The 25051-nt window shown below is 40.8% G+C and overlaps 1 protein-coding gene across 1 annotated transcript in view; it reads left to right on the forward strand.

Annotated features, from left to right (window-relative positions):
- Positions 1 to 25051, forward strand: part of CNTNAP5 (contactin associated protein family member 5) — a gene marked incomplete at its 5' end in the record, with an annotated part of 301416 nt that overhangs the window by 201379 nt on the left and 74986 nt on the right. Inside the window, 2 exons of the mRNA XM_082001654.1 lie at positions 1035 to 1154; positions 13926 to 14126. Of these exons, the coding sequence (XP_081857780.1) occupies positions 1035 to 1154; positions 13926 to 14126 (321 nt within the window). The remainder of the gene's footprint in view (positions 1 to 1034; positions 1155 to 13925; positions 14127 to 25051) is intronic.

Below are 25051 nucleotides of genomic sequence, written 5' to 3' on the forward strand. Positions count from 1 at the left end.
TTTTATTATATTTATTGACAATTAGTTGAACAATCATGAGCTGTTACAGAGAATAACCTTGTCAGTATAATAAGGTAAGTGTTTAAGTAGGTGGAAAAAATCAATCCTTCTGAAATGATATTTAAGGTTACTGTTTTTCAAGATCCAGGATGGTACATATGTCTTTGATACCTCATAACTGCCTCTCTGGAGAGGTTTTCTCTTTGCCCCATGTGAAGTTACAATATCTTTCCTGAAAACATGCCTTAAACACAAGGAATTGCACTGACCCATGGGAATTTTTCTTCCTGTCCTTGCTCTTGGAAACTTGCTATGCTTGTTTTATTAACCACTTGGTATTTTCATGGGTGCTAACCCTCCAAAAGAAGAATATTGATAAGCAGAGAGGAAGAGTGGGTTGTGTAAAAAAAAAAAAAAAAAAAAAAAAAAAAAAAAAAGGGAAAAAAAAAAGTCTAAAGCATAAAATTATCAGCCAGGATGGAGACCATATCTGATCTTGAGCTTTTCTGCTAGGGAACAACGCCTTGTTTTCACTTGGGCAGTAGACATTGGTAGGGGCTTACAGTTACCTGTTGATATTCTTCAGGGAAGTTGGAGGCTGACAAAAATACCTGTCTTCTGTATTGACAAGGCTTGAGAGCTTGCCTAGGTAGTAAATTCTGTACGCTTGTGTATGTATGTATGTCTTTTGAAATACTATTATGTGGATGTATATATGTATCACTCCATAACTAGATGGTGGCACATTTGAAAGTACATATCCATTTACTTAAGTATTTACATACTTTAAATCTAAAATAAGGCCAGTACCCATACCTTTAAGCCAGAATGTATTAAGTTCAAGGAAGTAGTTAAATACATGCCTGATTTTGAGCATGACCTCAGGTCCGAATGCAGTAAACGCTTTCACATGCTAATCAGCAGTGAACCAACAGTTTATGTTATGGCAATGATTAAAGCAGCGCTCATGTATAAAATGTGTCTGTCTCTTTTCTCCTTGTTTATGTGATACAATCTTTGTCTCTCTTTTTAAGCTATCTATGAACAATCTTGTGAGGCTTACCGACACCAAGGGAAGACGTCAGGTTTCTTCTACATTGATTCTGATGGCAGTGGACCACTTGGACCGCTCCGTGTTTTTTGCAATATAACAGGTAATGACCTAACCTTGTCTTTGGTGCTTTGTGTTGCCTCTAATATTATTGGCATGTCTTTCATTGTACTACTAATACGACCCCACAATCATGGGTGAGTAGTGAGAGAAAAAAAAGAGAACTAGTAGGAAGTGATATTCACCTTTGAGGTGTTTCCTTCAATAGGATCCACATGAAAGTGCCTTTTAAACTTTATTGTAACTTTTGATAGATGTTTGTATTTTTTACCAAAGCTGCAGAAACTTAGAATTCAAACCTTCTTTTGTAACTGAGAATGGTTTCTCTGCTTTACTAGAACACTAGATCTGGGAACGATTATTAAACTCCTTGCATTGAGCTAGGTGTAAATCATTCCAGTCTGACTTAAGCAGGAATATTGCCCCTCATACCAGTGTGCTGCCTTTGATATCCCAGAGGATAGAAACCCTGATCGTCCTGGGTATCTGTATGGAGGAGAAGGCACAATGCTCTTAGGAGGAGGGACACTAAAGAGACAGGTAAAGGAGCAACAGCCTGGCAAGGTGATCCATTGGTTGAGGCTTCTCAACCTTACACTTCTGCAGTTTCAAAATAAAAAGTTTTGCAAATGAATATACCTGTCTGGAAAACTCTCCCCTTAAGTGTTTTTTTTGTATTTTTGTCCATTTTGTATATAGGACTGTCATGCATGGGTATGAGAAAAGATTACATAGCCCATATTGTGGATTGGGGTAGACGTAGACCATCCTTTCTGCTCTTTATTTTTGAAATGGAGAGGAAATTTCCTAGACTGTCTCCTGTTCGGCAATTTTGCTTCCTGTGGCCAGGTGCAGATGAAAGAATATTTTATTACTCCTTCTAAATTGTTAATTCTGGTTGAGCTACTTTGCCACATACCACCTCTACACTCAGTCCTGAAAAATAAGGACTCAGGATATTCATATTTTAGCCTTAATCTCCTCGAACTTAAAGTGTCTCAAATTAAATTTTCATTTTTATTTAATTGGGCAATCATTATGTTAATTAAATGCACACCAGTTAATTATTAAGTATATTTTTTATTCAAGTGTAAAAAATATTTAATAAGATGTGTCTCCTTCTCTGTTGTAGAATCTCATAAGAATTGAAAGAGAGTTTCACCTTTTTGTCTGAATACCCTTCGTTGATCTCCAGTATGGGAAATGTGCTCATTTTCATTATTTATCATATAAATATGTGTGATGAAAACATTGTCAGTGCTTTTTATCTTTGCTGAAGAAGTAGGATTTTTGACAAACTCCTTGCAGAAAGCATCTACTTCCCTCAAATAAATTTTATCTGGCAGAAATCCAGAAGGCATATACCTGATTTTCTCTCTATCTGTAATGAACTTGCTGACATTCTTATTTTATTTTGGTTATGAGAAAAGTAGAGGTGGGGAAAACTGGCAGAACGTCCTAGCCTGGAAAACTTTTTCTTGTTTCTTCTTTTCCCCTAGATGTCTCATTTGAGGCAGGGGAACATCATTTGTCACGGGCATCTCTATTATTCCTGTTGCATAAAAAAGAACTGAGGTACAGAAAGAAATTACTATTTTACAGTTGTCCAGAGAGTTTGAGATACAATTGGGTTCTACTTCTATATCAGGTAAATATCGTTTGGGTGCCTTAATCACAAGAGCTTCTTTTCTCTCTGGGAACATACCTTACTGTTATGCCGATAAAAATTATTTACAGTAATAGATTAAGCACAAAGTATGGTAAAAATAACTCAACTTTATGTGTACAGGGATGGATTCTGAATTTGAGACTCTCTTCAGGTAATGTTTCTGCATAGTTTTCTCTAAGTATCGATATTCAGGGAAAGTAAAAAAATTAACTTCTACGTTGTTGTATTAGGAACACACAAGGAATAGAGACAAAAAAAAAGTCAGCATTATTGTTCTGTGACATAAAACCATACCAGCCTCCTGTGAATGGAAAAATGTAGATGGTCAGAAACATGGATGGCTTCCATGTATGGGGAGACTAAACAAATTTTAAAAGATGGTAGAGGGAACTGTCACAGGAAAACATGGAGACCATATGTGGCATAAAGAAAGCAAACAGGGATTGATTCTTTTTCATCATATAGGAGCTAAGGGACAGTAAAATTATTAGCTAGCAGGATTTGGGGGTGGGTTGGTTGTTTTTTTTCCTGATGCGATGAATAATTCAACTTGAAACTTATTGCCACAGGACATCCAGGAAGCCAGTGTATAAACAAAGGGGAAAAAACCCAGGCTGGAAAAAACCCAATCTTGTCTGATAGATTCAGAAGGTGCAATCAAACGTGGAGGTTTAGTTGCAGGTCCAAGCTCAGGCAGCTGTGAGGGAAAGATCACTGGAAAAGGGGAACAAGTTTCAGGAAGACCTTTTGCCTTCCCTTGCTTCCCTGGGTATCTGTTTGCCCTCAGAGGCAGAGGCAGGCTCCTGTGCTAAATGAAGCTTTACTTTTACTCAGGCTGGCAGTTCTTTTTGTATACAGTTCAAGAAAAGGTAACATTTTTATGCCCAAAAGAAGTTCAGGCTGAAGAATTTGGAGGTGGAATGGAAAATCTGGGGAAATTACTCATTTAGTGCTTTTAAAAGTAGAGGTGCAGCAAGCTAATGACTTCTGGGAATTACAGTACCTTGAATCTGTGAAGAATGAATTCAAAGAAGGAATCAGATCACCAGAAATGAGCAGCACCATTGCATTTAGAGAACAGTGGTGGTCTTTAATGTTCACTTCGATTTGTTTAAAATTCTTTCCAATTTTTACCTGTTTAATTGAACAGATAGGGATCTTGTTTGTAGGCAGTTTTATAACCAGGACAGATTAACAACAGCATTCTCACATATTGGTGTCTGGTCATAGGCATCCAATATGCGATGTGGATATGGGAAGTATCAATATTACGAATTAATTTATTGTGTCTATGGTCCCAGTGATTCTCTCTGCAGCCTGTCAACTGCTGCTGAATAAAAATTCTGAAGAAAGCAGAAAATTGTGATTGTGTGTGTTGAGAGGGAATTGGACAATCATACAAAGACGAGAGAGAGAGAGAGAAATAAGGGAAGGGAAATTTTGCAGGGAGAAAAAAAAGAAGGAAAAAAGTATTAGAAAATATAAAGCCAATTTTCAGCATGGCAAGAAATTTAGCAATAGAGTGTCACAAGTTATCTACTGATACCAGAGTGGATAAATGTATTTATTGTCTGGAGAAGTAGCTGAAAAAGCAAGGTGACAAAAATTGTAGATGACATGCTATTATTTAAGTTGGTCAAGAAGAGGGGAGAGTATGTGAAGCACTTTAGAAGGATCTTATCTTGAAGGTTGTTTACTTCTAGTCAGAGTAAAATATGTTGTTGAAATAGTACTGTTCCTGACAACCTCCCGTACCTAATTAAAGGCACAGAAAGATGTCTGTACAAAGAGGCATTAAAAGTAAATACTCCAGAGCTATTTAGATTGGGAAGACCCAAAGTGAATGGGCTTCCTTGACAGAAGGGATGTTCATTTGCATTTTCTTACACTAGTGATAAAAAGAGTTCAATGACAGTGAAAGACAACAAACTCAAAACTAGATTAAAAAAAAAAAACAAACCAACAAACAACACTTTATTAACATAATGTTTTCTGTACCTTATATACCCATTGTATACTCAAAGCAAAGGCACTTTCACAGGGAAAGTCACCAATTACAATAAACAATGAGGAATTCACACCAAATATGTTGTGTTTGAGGGAAGAGAACCAAGTATATGCACCCAAATCATTATCATATGTAGTTGAATGCTGTGATAGGCACCATGAGGATTTGTGTGGGTCTGTGCAGGGATTATTAATTTGGGATGATTGCATTCAGCCCCATGGGAACATAGGTGGTCTGTTTCCAGGGCCACCTTGCATGGGAATGTGAACTAGCTCTGCTTGCTCTGCCTGGGTTCTCCCATCATCCATGATGCTCTACACCCACCTTTCTTCTATAAAGAACATGGAGGATGTATCCTGTCATGCTTTGGGCTAATGAACAACCACCAGCGCAGGGGAAGAAATCTTCCCTCTAGGCTGATTGATAATTAGCTCAGTTGAATTAATCTTCAGTTCCCACTGAAGTGACTGATAACAGTCAACACAGAAAATGGCTAATGGACCCACTGAACCTCTGGTCTGGCAGTCTGTCATTGCGAGGCTTATTCTTTTTCTCTTGTTGCTTATAAACCTATTGATCTGTCCTGAGTACTACTTAAATGCTAATAATCATATTTTTCCAGTGCAATGTTTATAGAGATGCAATCTACATCCATGTACTTGTTTTGCTGCCCTGTATGGAAAGTGTTTTTAATGACCTTTCCTCATCTCCTTGGGAGTAAATTTTTACCCTTGATATCTGAAAGATTTGTTTACAATACACTTGAGTCATTCTGTCATCATACTTCCTTACTGATGCTGTTTTACTGTATGCGGACCCTGGGCTATCAAATCAATAATGCTTAGAAATTGCCATGAGAAGATCAATGGTTAATTTTGTCTTGGACAGATATTTGTCCAGTCCTCAAATAGTTTGCCTTCTTTCCCCCTTGTTTTCCTCTAGGGGTGCAGATTAGGGAAGGATGAGTCCTTATCGGAGATCTTGCTGCTAGTCCAAGACCTGTTTTTGAAATTGCCATAATGAAAAAATCATTATTGAACAGAAATATATCTCTCCTTGTTGTGGATCATCTTTGTTTTGCAGTCTTTCAAAATGCAGAAATATTGCCTATTTTTAGGGTGCAAGAAAAGTAAAGCTTTATTTTCCCTACCTCAGAAAACTATAGAAACTGTGTTTAAATCTCAGACAAAGTAAGGGATTCTAAAAAGATGTGAAGGAGACTGCCAAAGCTTTACTTGGCAAGTTTTTATAATTTGCCTCTAGCCTTTCTTTTTTTTAATTTTTTGGTTCAGTTAACAATGATACATATTTTATTCTTCCACATAGTACATATTCCATAGCATGTAGAGAGGGTTGAATTTAGGAGGATACAACTTGTGTTTGTAGCTGAAGTGTCTAAATATTTAAGCACCTGAATAGTCCCTCTTGCAGCGTGATTTTTGGTCAGCTCTTTGAGGAAAATAATGTAACAGTTCAGCTTTACTCACTCTGCTCTGAACAAGAGCAGACTGGTGTCTGAGAGATGGGCTTCTACAAAGCAGGGCTGGCTAGACTTCAAGCCTTGCAGTAGGGATCCCCACTGATGTTCCCAACATAATCAGGGAACTAGTGGTATTACTGCCCACAGCATCCACCTTTCCCTTTGTTTGCACACAAGAATCTCAGTTCATCTGCTTATATAATTTATTATTCCACTTTCCATAAGGAGTCGTCTCTTTTTCCTTTGTATAGCAATTACACTGCTAGAGAAGTCACCATGTGATTCAGCCCTGGTTTAGGTTTCCTGGGGACTTGGCAGCCTCCCGTGTGGAAAGGAGGGCTGCCACCACTTAGGCTGAGGCAATAACGGAGGGGAAGGGGAGGCGGTCATGCCCTTAATTCTGGTTTTATTGCCTGCAACTATGTTACTGCGGGATAAGAACTCAAATGGGAAAAACTCCCTGAGATTCTCAGAATAACCTAGATAAGATTTTATAGCTTTGAACTTCTTAAGGAAATTTGGGGAGTATATTTTTTGTTTATTTGTTGTTTGTCTTTTTTTTTTTTTATGAGTGTACCTTGTAGCTTACTGTCTGTGATTGTGATTGACTTTATCACTGGAGAAGACAATGAATGGGAATCCTTTACAAATTATTTACTACTGTTGGGATTAAAGACAGCCCTTGAAGATTTACAGCTTATCCCCTCAAACACTACAGGTCTTTTGGCACGCTGTAGCTCTGACAATTTATACATTTCTGTTTTAAAATTTCATTAAGTATTCCAGGACTTTATAAAATGCAAAAACCTTTAGTGTTTATATTATGTCAAGGGCATTGCGCTGTCAACAGCTGCCTTGCTGTTCTCAGCAAAATCTGTGCTGTGAAGTCGTCGTGTTTCTGATGAGCCTCACAGCAGAAGTCCTGCAGGCTGTCACGCTTGCAGGAGACCCCCAAGGAAGTTTTAGTACAGAAGAACATAACAGTAAATATTTTCCTCTATCCTTTACCTTTTAACCAAGGGTTACTGCAACTTAATCACTCTCCTGCCGCAGTTGCAGTGCTCAGAAGTGAGAGGTAAACTGTGGCTCTCTAAAAGTCACTCCAGCTGTTTCAGTTACAAGGGTTGGATCCATTTGCCCCAGACACAGGTGCCTGGTGCCGTGTTGGAAACCTGCAGATGTCTTGCCCAGACTCCTGGTGCCGCATGAGAAGAACGGCACATCTCCTGTGGGCTCCACTTCTTTTCTGCCAGGCCCGTGCAGGTGCCTGAGCCATTGCAAGGCACAGGAAACAGCAGAATAGTGATTATGTTGAGTGTCTCAAACCTCACGTTACATGAAGGAGACGGAGTCAGAGAGGACTGCACTGTTGTCACAAGTGCAGCAAGTGTGAGTGGCAGTGGAGGAGTGTCCCTTTTGCACACAGTGACTGCCTTTTCAATCGCTGGAGAGGAATATTTCTCACTGCTTCTTGTAGGTAGCCTGTATGAGAGGGAATCTGGAAATGGAGGAGCGTCAAGAAGTAGGCTGGCAGGATAACGGTTTGCCATCTCTGGGCTTCAGCACAATGTGGTCGATGAGGGGGCAAGGGGTCATAGAAGAGATACCTTGTTCTCATCCATCAGAGCAGCCTGGCGTGGTGGTTCTGCTCACAGAGGTGGCTCGAACCGTGGGCTCAGAGTGAGGACACTTCATGCCTGGGGCCTACGAGAGTTGGGAACCCAGCTCTCCGCTCTCTCTGCCAGGGCCGCGCGTGGGTGGAGCTGGGCTTGTCCCCGCAATCCCCGTGCGTCCTTGGTGCTGGCTAGCGACTGCCGGGAGGGATTTGCAGAGCGGGAACGGTTCCAGGCGCGGGCATCCCCGAGGAACGCGCGCCCGCAGCCTGCCAGGACCGCCGGGCTGTGCGCCGGGCGTGGGGCACGGGAACCGCTCCGGAGTTGTTTCCATGGAAATGCACCGCGGCTTCGGCACTAGCTGGAGGTGGCTGAATCGGAAACGAGGAGGAGGCTGACGACCACAAAACCAGCAGGGAAAAAAAGGTTGATAGGGAAAAAAAAAAGGGTGAGTTCCATAGGAGATGCAGAAAACACCTCCTTGGAGTCAGTGAGTTAAAGCTGTTTACAATAAGAAATTGTCTTTTCGTATTCTTTGAGGAGTGTATGTTAGAGCAGCTGGGTTAAGGTGCCGCTGCAGCTTAAAACAGTGCAGTATTCAAGGAGGAAAGTCTGCCTTTTGTGAGGTTACTACCGTAGTTATAGGTGCAGCTTTCAGGATGATATTTGGCATTCAGTGTAGAGCACCGTGAAACAAATGCATCATATGAGCTCTCAGAGCAATTTTTCTCTCTCTCATGTAGCATTTACCGTATGTTTGGCTTGTTGGCAATTTAATCAGTCTGAATAATCTTGTTTTGTGACAAACCTCCTAAATCACAAAGGAGTGATGCAGTTTGTATGGGTGAAATGTGTTCCACAGAGATATTTCAAGTTGAAGAATAAAAATGAGAATTAGACAATACAGAATTCATTGAAAGCCAGTTTTCCAGCTGCTCTAATTTCCCACAATTTAATTTGTGTGCCATCAAAAGCAACTTGGAGGCTTCCAGCAAGATGATAGAACTATGGGTGAGGCTAAACAGAGGATCTAAAATATGCTGAATGTATTGCAGTCCCATGCTGTAAAAACGTCACTTAGAACCAAATACAGGCAGTACAATATCGTAGTAAATTGGACCATTAAATAAAACTGTGACGTCGTAAAGCTGTAGCATTACCCTGAAATTAAAACATTGTCACCTTTGAATTATGGAATAATTTAACAAGCATTTTGGAAATCTACTTTTCAAGGCTGCATTTAACTATTCCAGGTTATACAGTAGAAGATGTGGCTGCGCTCTCTTACTGGGTTTTGAATGATTTTCAGCTTGTGTGTTGTTTGAAATTCCACCAAGCTGTGAAAGTAATAAAATAATAAAGTGGAATAATAGAAGGTAAAAAATAAAGTGACCTTTGCCTGGAGAACAGCTTTTTTTATTCTCATTGCAAATTCACAAGTGCAGAGAGAGCTCATTAAATTGAGTAAACAGGAAAAAACATATAGTGTGAACAGTAAAGGTAATGATAACTTCTTTGTTGAAATAAAGGAAGAGCGCCTTATCTGCTTAGTTTAGCAGTTTCCAGATATGGGGATAGTCAGGAGGAGCTGGTGACATGCAACTTGGTTTGCATGTATGATTACAGTGTCACTGCCTAAAAATAGAATAAAGAATAGAGGTTTGTTTTTTTGAAAAAAACAGTCCTCATATTGTGGAATAGGAACAGCATTTGGAGCCTGATTTTCAAAAGCCATAGGCATAGGCATAACCTCTGCAGAGGTCGGCCTCTGCAAAGACATATGCAAGTCATGGAGCAAAGTTGCCGGCAGCTGAGCTGTTGCACTGCTTTCTGATGTGTGCGTGTCCGAATTGCAGCTACATTTCTTATATAGGTCCTGGGGCACCCCTGAAATTGAAAGCTCCTAGATTGTTGTCAGTAGGCTTCAGAGTACATGCTGATAGAGCTGTAAAGGTAAAATTCCTTGACCTTATTCTGAGGCAGACAGCTGTATTCTGGGAGCATCCCGAGCTAAACTTGTGCATGTGAATTTGAGAAAACAGTATGATATTTTTCCAAATGCTGCCAGGTTTGAGGTGGAGAAAATGGTACTTGAATAAAGCCCAAGAGTTAACCTGAGTGGTGAGGGTCTTCAGAAGAAAGGTTGGGTTTATTTTTATGTGGTTTTCTGATCTACAGAAGAATGTGCACATGATCTTACTATTGTCTTGGAATGGTTCAATAATTTACTGCCCTTCAGCTCTTAGTTACTTCTCCCTCAGTCAGCTGAGACACAGGATGGAGCAGTATCAGCTCTCCCACTCTGTCCAAAGCAAACTAAAGTTTAAACAATTTTCAGGCTCATTTGCTGCATGTAAACCAAGGGATGTCCTTTTGAAAGAAGGAACTTTCTTGTTTGTTTTTTTTTGTTTGTTTGGGTTTGGTTTTTTTTTTTTTTTACTGTGATGTGACTGAAATCCCTTATTGTCCTAGCAGGTTGTATGTGACTTTGTGCACATTGCCTAGCCCCTCTATGCCTGACATCCCTCTTTCTAAAATGGAAGTATTTGTTCTTTCCCTGGGAAGCAAAAAGAAGCGTGGCTGAGATGGCTGAATACATCTCTCTTCCTTTTCTTCCTCAAACATTTGTTGTCGCAAGTTCTTTTCCTTGCATCTGCAGTGTGTTGGGCTGCCCTTCTAATCTGAAAACTTACTTTCAGACTCCACATTTGTAAAACCTCTTTCATTGCCTTTTTTTTTTTTAAATAAAAAAAGGTAGCAGAGGATGTGTTTCTCTGCTCTTTCTATACCAACTGTGCCTAGGGAAAAGAAACAAACTTTTGAATGGCGGTAGCTTTTGCTGTCCCAGAGGTGCGCTTGCTGGTGGCTGTGACTTTCCTTTCACTAGATCAGCGACCCAAATGTATATATTTTTTGGGAAGCTGTACTGATGGTTACCTTTACTTCAAAGATGGAGCATACAGGGAATCTTTGAAGTGACCAGCAAAGCACAGATCTGATCTGTAAAAGCAATAAGAATAACGGATCAGGCATATGTAGATTAGGAAACGGCTGAAATGTAACTCCGGAATTCTTCCCTTCTGTTTTTACTTTTTCTAAGTCTCTGTTCCAATGTGCTTGCTAAATCACAATTACTATGAGTACAGAACGAAACTTGATTTGTTTTTCCTTTCCCTTCACAAACTAGAGGATGAAAAATCTGTGGGTAGCTTCTCATTACTGAAAGGTCCTTTGGAGAAAAGCAGTTCTTGAATGCCAAAGGTCAGATCTCAGAGGGACGGCTGGGTGCAGCTGTAATGGTAACAAGACCATTGAAAATTAATGAGCAATCACAGAGGAAAATAAGAGAAAGACCTGTCGCATTGTCTGTCCAACACACTTGTTAATGAGTGCTTGTCCCTAACAGTATGTTTGTTGATGTCTTGTCCTCCCTCATTTCAAAGATGTCAATTAATTACATTTCCAACACTTCTTGGGAAGACTGTTTTATGCTATGCTACTTTTAATAAGTTTTTCCTAGTAATCCTTCATTGCTTCTAAATTACTAGATCTTGATGCTTTTGGCTTTTCAGGTACCCACACAGCACCTTTCCTGGTGTACAAGTACACAGCCTGGAAGGGACAGTAGTGTTAACCACTCTGAAACTCTAGCCTTAGGTGGTTGTAGTTCCTGAGCAGCACCGGTGCCACTGTTATGGCACTGAGCACTGATTATATTACAATTGCTCAAAATTATGTTAATAACACTCAGTGGGGAGGATCTTATGACTGCCCATCTGGAATTTCAGCAACCAGTTTGTTCCATCATCTTTTGGTTTTCCATTGTGCTTACAGTATCAGCAACTTGATGTTTGTCTCTTTAGTAGATTTTTCAGTGAAAGCAGGGGTTAAACTTCTACCAACTTCAGTGAGAGGAAAGTTAGCTCACCCTCAACTGCTTTTGAAAAATCCACTCTGTTCATGTCAATCCTTGAGAGAACAAAAGAAAAAACAGAGAGACTCTGGCTGATAAGAATCACAACTTTCAGATGTACAAGATGTGTGTTATTGAATTATATTGTGTTGGAAGCAATATATGTGCAGGACTGTGCAGGGTATTGTGCTACAGTGTTGACTGTGATTACAAGCACTGGGGCAAGTTTTACAAGCAATAAATTTGTAATATTTATTGTGATTTTAATCTAAATTTTGTGTATCACACATTGAAGAAGTGTTTCTTTGAGCTCCAACTGAAAGGATCCACAAGCAGCATCCTGAACTCAATAAGAACTACAGAATTACAGATCTATAAGCAAACTCTTTCTCTCTAGCATCACAGGAATTGTGAGAGTGTTGTGGGTGAATGTATAGTTTGCTGAGCGTAAACTGTCCTTACAGTTAATGCCATACATTACTGAGAGAGTAATTTCTCTGTAACTTCGAGCCAGGTCTTGGAACAGACCTCTTTAAATAGTCTCCAGATGGTTGTTGTTACTTGCCTGTCATCTGAGTGCCTCCATAATGACAATCCATTAAATCATCTGAGTGTCTTTGCACAGATAGTCCATTTAGGATTTTTATACACCTATTAGAGTTCTGTTGAAGTAATCTGTGGGATATTTGTGGCTCAACAAAAAATACTTCAACTGCGAGGCATTGCAGTAGCCACAGAGCTGCTGGGCTCGTCATGCCAGTGTATCAGGGAGTAACTGGAAAGCTCGTGCTCTGCAAGAGCTCACACCAGGTAATCTGGTAAAACCATCTGAATGCCTAAATGCACAGTTTTTAAGACCTATTTAGAAAAGATCTGGTTCAGCGTTATCCAGGGTTTCTCTGTTGAAACATGTATAACAAAATAGAAATATCTTGTCTAGATCCTGCCTCTTTCTCCATAGCTGTCCATAGGTTTCTGCAAGTGAGATTGAAATCTTCCTCTCATCAAATTATTAAAATTTACTTCGTTAAATTTTTGCCCTGTCAGCCAAAAAAAAAAAAACTTTTGCCTTGTGTCCTTCTTGGGCAAGCAGGGTCTTCGATAAAGAGGGAATTTACTGCATGTGACTCTTAATAACATGATGGAGCACGTGCAGGTGCAGGGCTCAGTCCTGCGGATCCTCATTAAAGAGTTTGCCTTTTCCTCTGGGTCAGCTCAGCAAAATGGCTGTTCAGGCTGTGCTTGTTATCTTGCCTGTCGCTGTCTCACCAGAACCATCCAGGAAACAGCCTCCCTACTAAAGCTAATTGCGATGTTCTCCCTGTCGTGCCACCGCCAATGCTGGCCACGAGCTGGGTTGTTATGGTACAGGTTGTGCTTAAGCCTCGATTGTGCTTTCTGTCACCTAAAAATCCCTTGCTCTGGCGGTAAATGGAATGAAGGAAATGAGAATGGGCTCTCCAGCATGGAAAAGCGTCAACGTTTACAGTTAACTACAGATGCCAAATCATATGTTGGTCTGTAGCATCATCCAAACAAGGCATCACTCAACTTATATGTAGAAAAATCTGAGACCTGAGTAAAATGAGTGATCTGGCTTCCAACTGGGCGGTAAGAACATATGCTCAGTTTTCGCTTTCTGGCAAGAGTTTGTGGTTTCTGTTTGTGGTGAATTTGTGCGAGCTTATCAGCCGCAGTTCTCCACTACCATTTATTGTTATAACAGCGCGGGCTGTGCTCTCGGGTACAGCTGTGTTTGCAAAAGATGAGTGTTACCCCCATGAGCAATGTCGTTAATGTCTTTTCTCTCAGGGCCAAAGCCATCTGAAAGGTATCTAACTTTCTTCAGATACCTGGCAATAGAAGATGCTGAAAATCTCCTGTGGTTCCCAGGAAGCTTGTAGTTTCTCCCTTGCTCAGCAGGCTCTGTGGTGTTTGCTCGAGCTGGTTCAGGGAGAAACAGCTCTGTGGGCCACACTGACCTGTGACAGGTTTTCATCAGAGTTCTGTTTCAGAGCCCAGGGTCCTGCTGATCCTCTCTCCAATGCAGTACAGCGTTAGATTTCAATTGTTTTTTTGTTCCCTGCCCGTTGCATGTTTTTTGCCCATTCAATCCTGTTTAATTTCACAGAAGATAAGATCTGGACTGCAGTGCAGCACAACAGCACGGGGCTAACCAGAGTCCAGGGAGCTGATCCGGAGAAGCCGTACACCATGTCCTTTAACTACAACAGCAGCGCAGAACAGCTGGAAGCCATGATAAACGGTGCAGAGTACTGTGAGCAGGAGGCGGCCTACCACTGCAAAAAGTCACGTCTCCTGAACACCCCAAGTAAGTGCCACGATCCCAAATCTTGCCTTGTTAACTCTTATTGATTATACAGCAGATACAGGCCACACTGTGACCGAGGAGGTAAAAAACCCAAAGCGAGTAGTAGCAATACAGAATGAAGCCAAAAGCCTTTCACCTTCTTGTGTGCCACTGTGCAGTGCCTGTCCTCTGATGCAAGAGGGCCAGAGCTCTGCAGGGGGTTTTCCACTCTAAGTTCATGTGTACAAAGGTTCTGAAAGCTTCTACGGTGGAAAGTACTACTTAGAAACCACAAAAGCTGTATTTAGCTGATGGTAAATGGATGTGTTTATTCATCTACAGATTTTAACTGGATATCAGAGATAGAAAGTATCCATACTCTTACGATGTTTCTGGAGAGGAGTGGTGTACCCTCTTCTGAGTCCCACAGCCCCGAATATGGTGCTTAAGGTGCTTGGTAGTACAGTATCTGGGGCAAAACTAATTTTCCCCTCCTGATAGGGGAACAAATTTTTGCCCTGACTTGATGTAGCAGCAACAAGAAAGCAGAGGGTCCGATCGGTTTGTGTCTCTCTGTGTAACAAACCTCCAGTGGCTACTCAGGACGCAGCCTTCCGCTCGAGCCGCTCTTGGGGTCGGGACGTTGTCTTGGCTTAGCCAGAGAGTTGAATGCCATTAAGGGCAGGCTTTTGAATGTCTGCAAATTTTCGTCTGGTTACTTGTAATGTCTGTGTGGTCCTGGTGATTCTTTGATTATTAGCAACTCTTAAATTTGATAGTAGGTTAGAAGAAATCCCATGGAAAGCCTTAAGGGGAGTTTGCAATGGGGGTTCCCATTGTGTTAAAAATACATTGCTTAATGTATCAAGAACCTGCCTGGTTCCAGCAAAGTTACTGTAACACTGAATATTATATGGATCCAGTAATGAGATGCCTTACAGCCAGTTTATTTTTAAAACCTGTGAATTATGTCGTTTGTTATCATGAGAATTTACCAGCTAAGAACTGATTGTGTTGCTAATCATCTTTTAAAGAGTGAAATGTTAATATCGGCATCCTGGATAGAGTACAAAGGGAAAACAAAATGCAGGCATAACGGCTCACGAAGATGGGGAACAAATGTCTTACAAATACTTTCCGTGTTGCTGGCTTCTGTATCGCACACCACTTTGTTATGTTATGAAGATATAATCAGCATTTCCAAAATAATTTTTTAAGGACGAAGGCCACAATATTAGAGCAGGTCTGCATGTGTTTACACACCTCCGTGAAGTAGTTGGTCCTGCACATGCAGAAAGGTACACTGTGAGTGCATGTTGGGATACCTCTTGTATATTGTGCCTCTATGAAGCCAAGGAAACGTCCTAAGGTTCCAAACCCATTTCTTTGTTTAAAAAAAAAAAAAAAGTTATAATCTTGTCTAAATTGACAGCATATAAACTATCCTGCTTCAGGGCTAAGGCTATCTACCAACTGGCAGACTGGCTAAGACTATTCCTGACAGGCAGCTCCTTCTCTGCTTGTCCAGGGCCAAAGTTGTGACTCTGAGTCCTCAAGGGAGAGGATGCAGGGACAGCATCCAGCAACCCGACTTGCACTCTCACAGCTGCTGCAGTGCCACTGTGGTCCTGACAGCAGACCACACAAGAATTGCATGCCTTATAACTCTTTAGTACAGCTCTAGAAAAAAATAAAACAAAGAAATAAATATGAAGATATGTATATATAAGAAATATAAAGATAAATCAGAAAAAAAAGAAATCCAGTACTGTGCATGTGGCAGACACCTTTTTTTCCTCCTTTTGTATGCTTTTTAATTACATTTTGAATTTTTCATCCTGAACTTTCTCAGCCTAAGGCTGTAAGTTTGGCGAGATGTGAAACATGCTCAAAAATAAATTGAGTTCTTGAAATTACAAGGAATGTCTAACAACTTGTTCTTAGCTGAGTATAAAGTGTTTTTACATAGCAGAAAGGCATTTTTCCCCCAAAGGCCTTAAATCACCCTATTAATTGATATTCATTTTGAACTGCTGCTGTATTATAGAAGAGACCCAGTGGTGATGAATACTATAGGTGTCTTCAAGAGTCCTAAGTTTTAAAGAATTTCCATTTCTAAACTTGAAGATAAACTACAAGTGTGAATAACCCTAGGGTGTTTTGCTGGACTTGCTGCAGAAGGTTCTCATCTGTGGTGTTTTTGCCCAAAAGTAGCTGAAGGGAGTTTGATTTGGGGTCAGAGCAACAGAACAAAAATCAAAACTCTTGAGATTTTTTCTTGATTCAGCCTAGGCTTTTGGATGCCTGAAGGACTGTGTTCTCTCTGTGTTGTAAGGGTATTGTAATGTGTAATTATGGTCAATGAACCACACTTCAAATCTTCCTTCAGAAGTCAGTATACAAATGTACATCTGTTGATTACAGTGCTGCATTCTTAGGCCAGCAGGAAACACTGCATGACCTAATCCAACCTACTGAATATCACCACTCATTAATACCTCTGGACTGAGCCCAGCAGTGAATGCTTGATGGAAGGACATGTCCCAGAGGTATATCTGATGTTGAAAGAGCTATAACAGTTCCCCTTCCTGCAAGGAATCTAATCCATTTCTGAGCTTCCTGGAGTTTTAGGTTTTGTTCTTTTTTTTTCCAAGGAGATGGAACATATGATTAGGATATCTCAGCTGGTAGCACCAAAACCCCAAATGCTTGTCTGCAGGATCTAAACACTATCATGTTTCATAGAAAAGCGATAAGAAGTTTTCTTTTTCCTTTTGCATTCATAACACTACTCTCCAGCAAAGATGCATGCTGTTATGTAGGAACTTTGGCTTTCACAGCTTGTCAAAGTTGAGGAAAAAAAAAGAAAACTAATCATGTGCCTGGGCAAAGGGACAAGCATGGCACTCTGGGCTGCCTCAGAGAGGAACCAGAGCAGGCTACTAGTTTGCATAAAATTGTTCCAGTTTATATCAAGGAATTTTTCTGTCTTCTCCTCCTACTGCCTCTTGCCCTGAAGACACAGGCACATCCCCAGCGGGTGTGATTCAGTGTAGTCTCCTCATTGAGTTACTTGGATTTACATCTGCAATGTGTCAGACATGCAATCTGGCAGTTGGCAAAGGAGTTTACTCATCTCAACCTCCTGCTGTCTGGAACAGCCTTATCAGTTCTCACTGTCATACTATGGCTTAGCTGCAAGCATGTCTTTGAAAACTAAAATTAAATTGCCCTGAACTACGTTTTTGTACATCTCTGCCATCAGATAGATTTTCAGGAGGTTTGTGAACATCAGAATAGATGTCTGTTCATCAGAGGAATAGCTGGCTTTCTCATGATGCTGGCAAATGAAACTTACAATTTATGACCAGTAATTAGAAGTCTCTTGTGAATTCTCCATGTGCGTTGGAGAGACACCCACATAACAGGAGCAAATCTGACAGTTGGCATTAATTAAGAAAGTCATCCACCCTCTTAGCAAAAGATTGTAGACTTTACCACCACCTCACCCTTAGAAGCACAGACCAAGACAAGATAGCAGGAGAGGAGGGTATGGGCAGGAAGCTTGGGCTACCTCTAAATTAGCTGTCCATATTCTGGGAATTTGAAAAGAAATTTACGCCCCTGGGTGTCTGATTTCTTTTCTTTGTGGATCATCTCAGGTAACACCTAGGAGAAGGGTATGCGTACAAGGATAGGTACACGAGTGCACATGCACGTTTAATTAAACTGTTAACGTACAAAACATTTGAAGATATGTAAACATTTTAACCGAACAAACCTTCAGCTCTGGCTTAATTTGCTCAGTTTTCTAGAAGCAGTGGGTGTACTCAAAGGCTTAACATTTGAGAAGCTGCCTCAAATCCACCATATCAAGGACTTAACACAGTGACAGCTGTATCAGTGGCAGGACAGCTTGCTTCAAAATACTTTGCTGACAGTCTCTCAAATTCATAGCATATTTGTGTAGGCAGGGACTGAGAAAAGATCAGTCCTAAAGCAAAATCAAAGAAATAGGAATGTCCTTAGGTGGTGGTATTTTCCTGCCTTCTTCCATATTTTTCTCTTTCCAGTAGAATTCCCACACCGTGTCACCTCAAACTTTGGTTTCAAACATCCATTCTAAACTACACACCTCTTCCCTGAACTTTCTCCCTGTCTTTCTTAAGATCTGTCAAGTCTGTGTATTAAATTATACGCCTGAGGGACAGGGTGCCATCCAGAGGGACCTGGACAAGCTCAAGGAATGGGCCCGTGTGAACATCATGAGGTTCAATAAGGCCAAGTGCAGAGTCCTGCACCTGGGTCCAGACAACCCCTGGCATCAGTACAGAAGAGATGGAGAGCAGCCCTGCCAAGAAGGACTTGGGGTACTGGTGGATGAAAAGCTGGACATGAGCCGGCAATGTGTGCTTGTAGCCCAGAAGGCCAACCGTATCCTGGGCTGCATCAAAACAAGCGTGGCCAGCAGGTCAAGGGAGGTGATTCTGCCCCTCTACTCTGCCCTGGTGAGACCCCACCTGAAGTACTGCATCCTGCTCTGGAGTCCGTAGCACAGCAAAGACATGGACCTGTTGGAGAGGGTCCAGAGGAGGCCACAAAAATGATTAGAGGGATGGAACAGCTCTCCTATGAGGACAGGCTGAGAGAGTTGGGGTTGTTCAGCCTGGAGAAGAGAAGGCTCCAGGGAGACCTTATTGCAGGCTTTCAGTACTTAAAGGGGGCTTCCAAGAAGGATGGGGACAGACTTTTTAGCAGGGCCTGTTGTGATAAGACAAGGGGTAATGGTTTTAAACTAAAAGAGGGCAGATTTCAACTAGATATAAGGAAGAATTTTTTCACAATGAGGGTGGTGAAACACTGGCACAGGTTTCCCAGAGAGGTGGTAGATGCCTCATCCCTGGAAACCTTCAAGGTCAGGTTGTATGGAGCTCTGAGCAACCTGATCTAGTTGAAGATGTCCCTGGGTGGTTGGACTAGATGACCTTTAAATGTCCCTTTCAACTCAAAGATTCTATGGTTCTATACGACTTGCACCCAGGTTTCCCACTCTTCTTCTCCCCTCTGCCTCCTAGCTAGACTTGTGGCTTAGTGCCAAGCTGCACCACATGCTGTCCCCAGGTCTGTGGCCTCTTATTCCAGACAGCTATCTGCTCTCCTCTGTGAACCACTGCATTTGCATTTTGTTCCTGCTTTACTGGGGGAAAAGATGTAGTGCTACTTGACAGCAGGGAGCATGTCCCAATTTCTGGGTTTAGACTTCATTTTAGACTTAATTCTGCTACTGAGACAGTTCAGTGCTATTTTATCTATGCCTATGTGTTGCTATAGCTCTTTGTGCAGGCTCCCTCTTTAGTTCCAGATGAGATCTCCAGTGATGTCAGAGCATAAGATGCTAAGAAATGTCCTGCAGGGTCAGGCCACTGATAGCTCTAGCCCAGGGTCCTGCCTCCAATAGCGGCAGCTGGAGAGATGCAGCTTAGGGTGAGTACACAAGTCTGGATGTCTTCAGCCCATCACTCAAACATTCCCATCACCCATAGTTGCTCTGTTAAGGGCATTAGAGTTTATGCCATTGCCTATCCCTTTTAGTATCCACTATGGATCTGATTTTCACAAATTTGTCTAATCGCTTTTTGAGCTTTATTATGTTGTCTGCTTCTGCAGACTTCTAGGAAAGCAAGTTCCAGGAGTTTCCTGCTTGCTGTGTACAGAACTACATTGGTTTTAAGGTGTTTTAAACTAATGTCTTACTCTGTGCACTGAGCTCTGGTATTACAGGATGTGGTGAATCAGTTCTGCATTCATCCAGTGCTTTTGTAGTCCTTTTAGTTGCCCTTCTTGAACCTTCACTAGCTCTAGTATTTTTTCATCAGAAGTGACCCACAATGTTTGAGGTGTGGTTTGCACCAAGGTTTCATATAGTGGGGAGACCACTTTTTAGAACAGGATTAATCTTTATGGAGAAAGGAGTGTGAAACCTGGGTTCTGATAAAAGTTTTTTTACATAGATGCACCATGAGGTTATATAAAATGACCCATAACAAGCAGTCATTTACCACTGGGGTTTTTCTCACTGCTATTTTGTGCCTTTCAAATATATTTTCCATTTTATCATTCCAGGTACTTTAAATTGTTATTGCATTACCAGGAAACTATTTGTCATTGCACAAAATAATGTAGAATGGGGCAGTCCACCCTCAAAACGTGGTTCATATTGAAGGGAGTGGTGGTAGGTGGCAGGTAGATTGTGTGTTGTAATTATTAACGGGTATTTAGGATCCCCTTCTTGAGAATGATTGACTTACCATCTGTGTTTCTGCCGCCATACCTTGTCTCTCCCCTCCAAAGTGGCAGTGCTGGCAGCTTCCCACAAGCACAATTTTAGGTACCTTGTGCTACATTTAGAGACTTTAGAACAGTGTTCACCATAGTAATGCGACATGCCCCCTTATTTGTAGGGAGAGACTGAGAGGCCATTTTTAAAGATGCTATATTGTTAGTAGTGTGCAGATGACTAAAATGCAGCTGGTCTAAGCAGAATAAAAAATCTTTTGCGTGGGTGAGTAAATTGACTCACAATTGACAATTGGCATTGAGCATGTATGCACCTGTGAGTAATGGAAATATCATTATCACAGTTTTTGACTCTTTACTTCCCTCGCCATATACTGAGCCTCCTGACTGACAGGGAGGTGAACTGTGCTGTAGCTGCCCAGGGAGGAATGGTAGCTGCTTGCATTATTTCTTTTTAAGTCTAAGGAGCAATTCTGGAATGACACTTCTTTTTCTTTTTTTTTTTTTTTTTTTTCTGAGAGACGTTTTACAGTTTGTTCAGTCCAAACCGGACAGATCTACTGTGTTTTACTGCTATGGAAAGCACCTCTTCTAATAAACAGGAAGCTTATACCAGGGTTATTAATGACACATAGGACAGGTAAATGAAATGTTAACCTAGACAACGGATTTTGAGCCTGGAGTCTGGAAGTCATTGCGTGAACTATTATTGGTGGCAATGTAAGGAAGTCAGTGGTGTGAACTGATGCTAAACCCCTGTAATCCATTTGGTTGGGACTTTTGCTGCCAAAACCCCTCTGATTTGGGGTAAAGTTGACGATATCTTTTGTTCAACCTGTGAAACCTATGGGATAGTATAAGTGCTTATAGCTCAGTAACGAAGAAACTGTGAGAATTCTGCAGTCCAAATAAGAGTTTGGAAATGGGTAATTTTGAGACACGTGTGCCAGAACTAAACATGACATAATGATAACCTCTGACTTGAGAGACCCAGTCATATAAGCTATTCATACACACAATTTGAAGAAGGAAAGAATTACACAATTTTCCAGGCTATCCCAGCCAGCATTCACTTAATCACGAGCAGTGGTAATTTTTTTTTTTAATTTGCAGGACTCAAGCATATTGTTAACAATAAATAAATAATGGCAATTAGAAACAAACAGCTATTCCATGACTGTTATATTAATGGGTCATTAGCTATGACAGCAACCTGTCCACCATTCAAGAAAGAAAGCAGTACTGCTGCCTGAGCAGAAACGTGTGCCTTCTCCCTCATTAGAGCCACAGTGGGGAGTGTGTTCTCATCACACTTCCATTTGTCTGCTTCATTTGGCTGTCCTACTTTGAACATCTTGGGCTCCATTAGACTCAAACTGTCTTACTGACATTAAACTAATTTCTCTGTCAAATTTGGGCCAGTTTGGAGAGTGATGTTTTCTGATTCTGGAGAATAGAAGATGTAAATCATAGCAGTGGAGGAGCTCTCAGTTGACCTCTTCTGCTAAGATGCCACATGAGTGAAGCAATAGTAATTCACATTTCTATTCATGTTATCTTTGAGGCATTTGGGGCTGCAATCTCTCAGTTTTATGTGTGTTTTGTGTTCATTGGACTCCTGGTTTAGATACGGGGGAAAAAAGTGTGTACAAAGCAAGGCACTTGCTGACAATCAGATGGGATGGAGCATGTAAATGGGACAGAGCGCATATGCTTTGATTTTGCTTTAATTGGTCTGGCCTATCTAGGAAGACAGGTATTAAGAGGCTACACATGAAATGAACAATGGCATAATTTAATTATATAGTGTAATTAGGTGAAAAGAAAATGTAACCCTGTGGAAAAAGTCAAGTTTTTACTCTGTATAGATTGGGCTAGACTCAGATTCATTGCTTGTAAATCTTAAGTCCAGGCATTTTACCCCCTTTACAGTGTGAAGATAGCCTGTGGGAAATGTATTTTCTATTTTTAAAAGTGTGAGGGCGGAGACAGGGAAAAGAAACAATGAGGAAAATACAACTGAAGGCTGTATTTTCAGATTACTTTGTGCTTGATGTTCAAACAGCAACAGAACAAGAAACCTTCCTAAGAATATTTAGTTCAGTGTTTTGCTTACATGAACCATCTGATGTTAAGAGGAGCATAAAAGTAACTCTTCTAAGTGTCTGTTACTGTCTTTGGTTAAAAAAATAAATAAAAAATAGAGAGGGGGTAAGCAAGTGTGCTTGGAGAAAATGTCTCCAGACCTTTGGGGAAAAAAAGTGGTGTACTTCTTCCACTCCCAAGAAGCATCTAAAAGCAATTGAGAATTTTTACCTCCCCCCAACCCAGATTGATTTGGGGAGTATCAGATCTGACTGAGTCTTGACAAGTAGCTAGAAAGATGTGGTGACCTGAAAGAAAACAACCCTTTTAAAACTTTCTTTTGAGAAGCTTTTTTCATATCTACTGGGCTGGAAAGATTGAGAAAAAAATGAAAAAGCTTTTGAGCCTGAATTTTTTCCAAGCACCTTTGATAGGAGGAAGACTCAGGCTTTAATGGGGACTGGTTTAGCCAAGGGGTGTGTTCCTGGCTGAGTTGTCCAGGACTCAAAGCAACATCAAGAGCCTTCTTCCTTTGCTCTCAAGAGCAGAATTCACAAGTCCCAGCAGAAAACTTTTTTTAAACATTAGCATTTAGAAAGGTTAACCAATTAATCTATGCAGTTCTCCTCTAAAGGTAGTTTTCTTACCTCGTTTAGCAAAGAAGAAAATTGACGAATCAGGCTGCTACTGATGACAATTTCGCCTGAAACTGGTATGGACCATTAGATCTATTTGAAAGTACCACCCTAAAACAAATGGCCACGTTTGTGCAGCCACGAAAAAGAACCATAAGAAAAGAACCTCCCAGATGAACACCTCTGAAGTCTTTCACTCAAAGTGTAAGATTTATATAGGTACCTCTTGTGCCTTACCCTTGTGCCACTAGTGGAAGAATGAACATGTTATCCCTTAGAGGTACATTCATTTTTTCTAGTGAACTGATGAACACAGTTACGGTGATTTAGCAAGGAAGGCATGATTCTGTGAATTTTTATGGACCTACCAAATTACAAGGGTGAGAATGGTATATTTGGGTGGGCTATAATGGGATGTTTGGTATATTCAACCAGGTAAGGAGAAAAAGCTGTGATTCTGCACCGTAGCCCAGAAATAGAATCACCAGTCTCAAGCATCAATCAAGCATCCAAATTTCTTCCTCTTCATCTCCCAGGCAGTGTTTGGATTTTGCTTTGCTGCAGTGGTTGATTGTAAAGGGAGAGGTGTGAGAACCCCAAGCCTACATTCTTGATTAGACACTCAGATTCCATATGGACAGCCCTGTCTTTCTTGTTCATAGATGTTTTGAGGAAAGATAAACTCACCTGAAAATGAGTGCAATGCATTCAGAAAGTGTTAGCTTAGCCATGACGGCTTGAATCTAGGTATGGGTCTGAACACAGACAGATGCAGCAGGCAGGGGTTCATAATCTGGTCTTGATGTGCGGAAACAAACTTCAAAACTCAAAAGAGTGATAAAGCAGGTATGTTTATTACAGCACCGGACGCATGGGGGATATCTCCTCCTAACATGTGTGTGCTGAAACAAAAGTTCATTCTTTATATACCTTAAAGACATGAATATTTCATACATTTTCCAAGAAGTCACTGCCTCCTTGCTTATCTTCTACATTTACATAATGCTGGCGTTGCAAAACTACACTGTGCATGCGCGGGAGTCTCGGGTGGTCGTCGGTGGTCGTTTGGGGAGTCAGCCCCTACTCCTTTTTCCCTTTTATGGTCACGGGTCTCTTGAGGATAATTTCTTCTCCTTGGATGTTTGCCCCTTCTGTTGTCCAGCCAACCGGTTCCTTTTTATCATCCTTGTTAGAGCATTCCTGACAGTCTGTCTCTATGCTCAAGGTTAAGATATCTTCTCTGCTCTCTTTAATCTCTCAGTCCTTGCTCTTAACTCTTCTTTGTTTTAATTTTCATGAGGCCTGCTTTAGTCATGATTAACCGTTTACACATAGTTACAATGTTAGCATTGAGGAGATACAGCCTAAGGACTATGAGAGTAGGCCATTAAACATAATCACACAGTTATTAGGCTAAAGAATTCTATACTAAAGTCAAACTAATCATGTAATCAATAACCTTCCATATATTAAGGAATTTGCAAAACTTAGAGTTGATTAGTGACACATGCTAAAACCTTGTAATTGTTTTAGATCCTTGTTTCATTCCCCCCTTTTCTACTATCTTTGCGAATTTTTTTGCAATCCCTCATAACATAATATTATTATTTGTCCATCGATTAAAATACCTCCCTGTTGTGACTTCATGTTTGATCTTATTCTTTTTCCAGGTAACATAATTATTCACGTTCTTCTGACAACACCATATTGAACATCAAACCATAAAACAAGTACATAAAAGAAATAAGCTATCAACTAATATGAGTACAAACAGCTTTTTGATCCATTTAAAATTTGGTAATCAAGAGGTTAATTTGTTCCAAACTTCTTGAAATCCCCAAGAGGTGTCATTTAAAGTCATTCTTATCATGACCTACTCCGTAGTGGGGGTTATTAAATAGAGAGATGTTAACCAGAACTGGAACTCCT

This window comes from Phaethon aethereus (assembly GCF_964289735.1).
Source record: "Phaethon aethereus genome assembly, chromosome: 6".
In the NCBI taxonomy this organism is placed as follows: Eukaryota; Metazoa; Chordata; class Aves; order Phaethontiformes; family Phaethontidae; genus Phaethon; species Phaethon aethereus.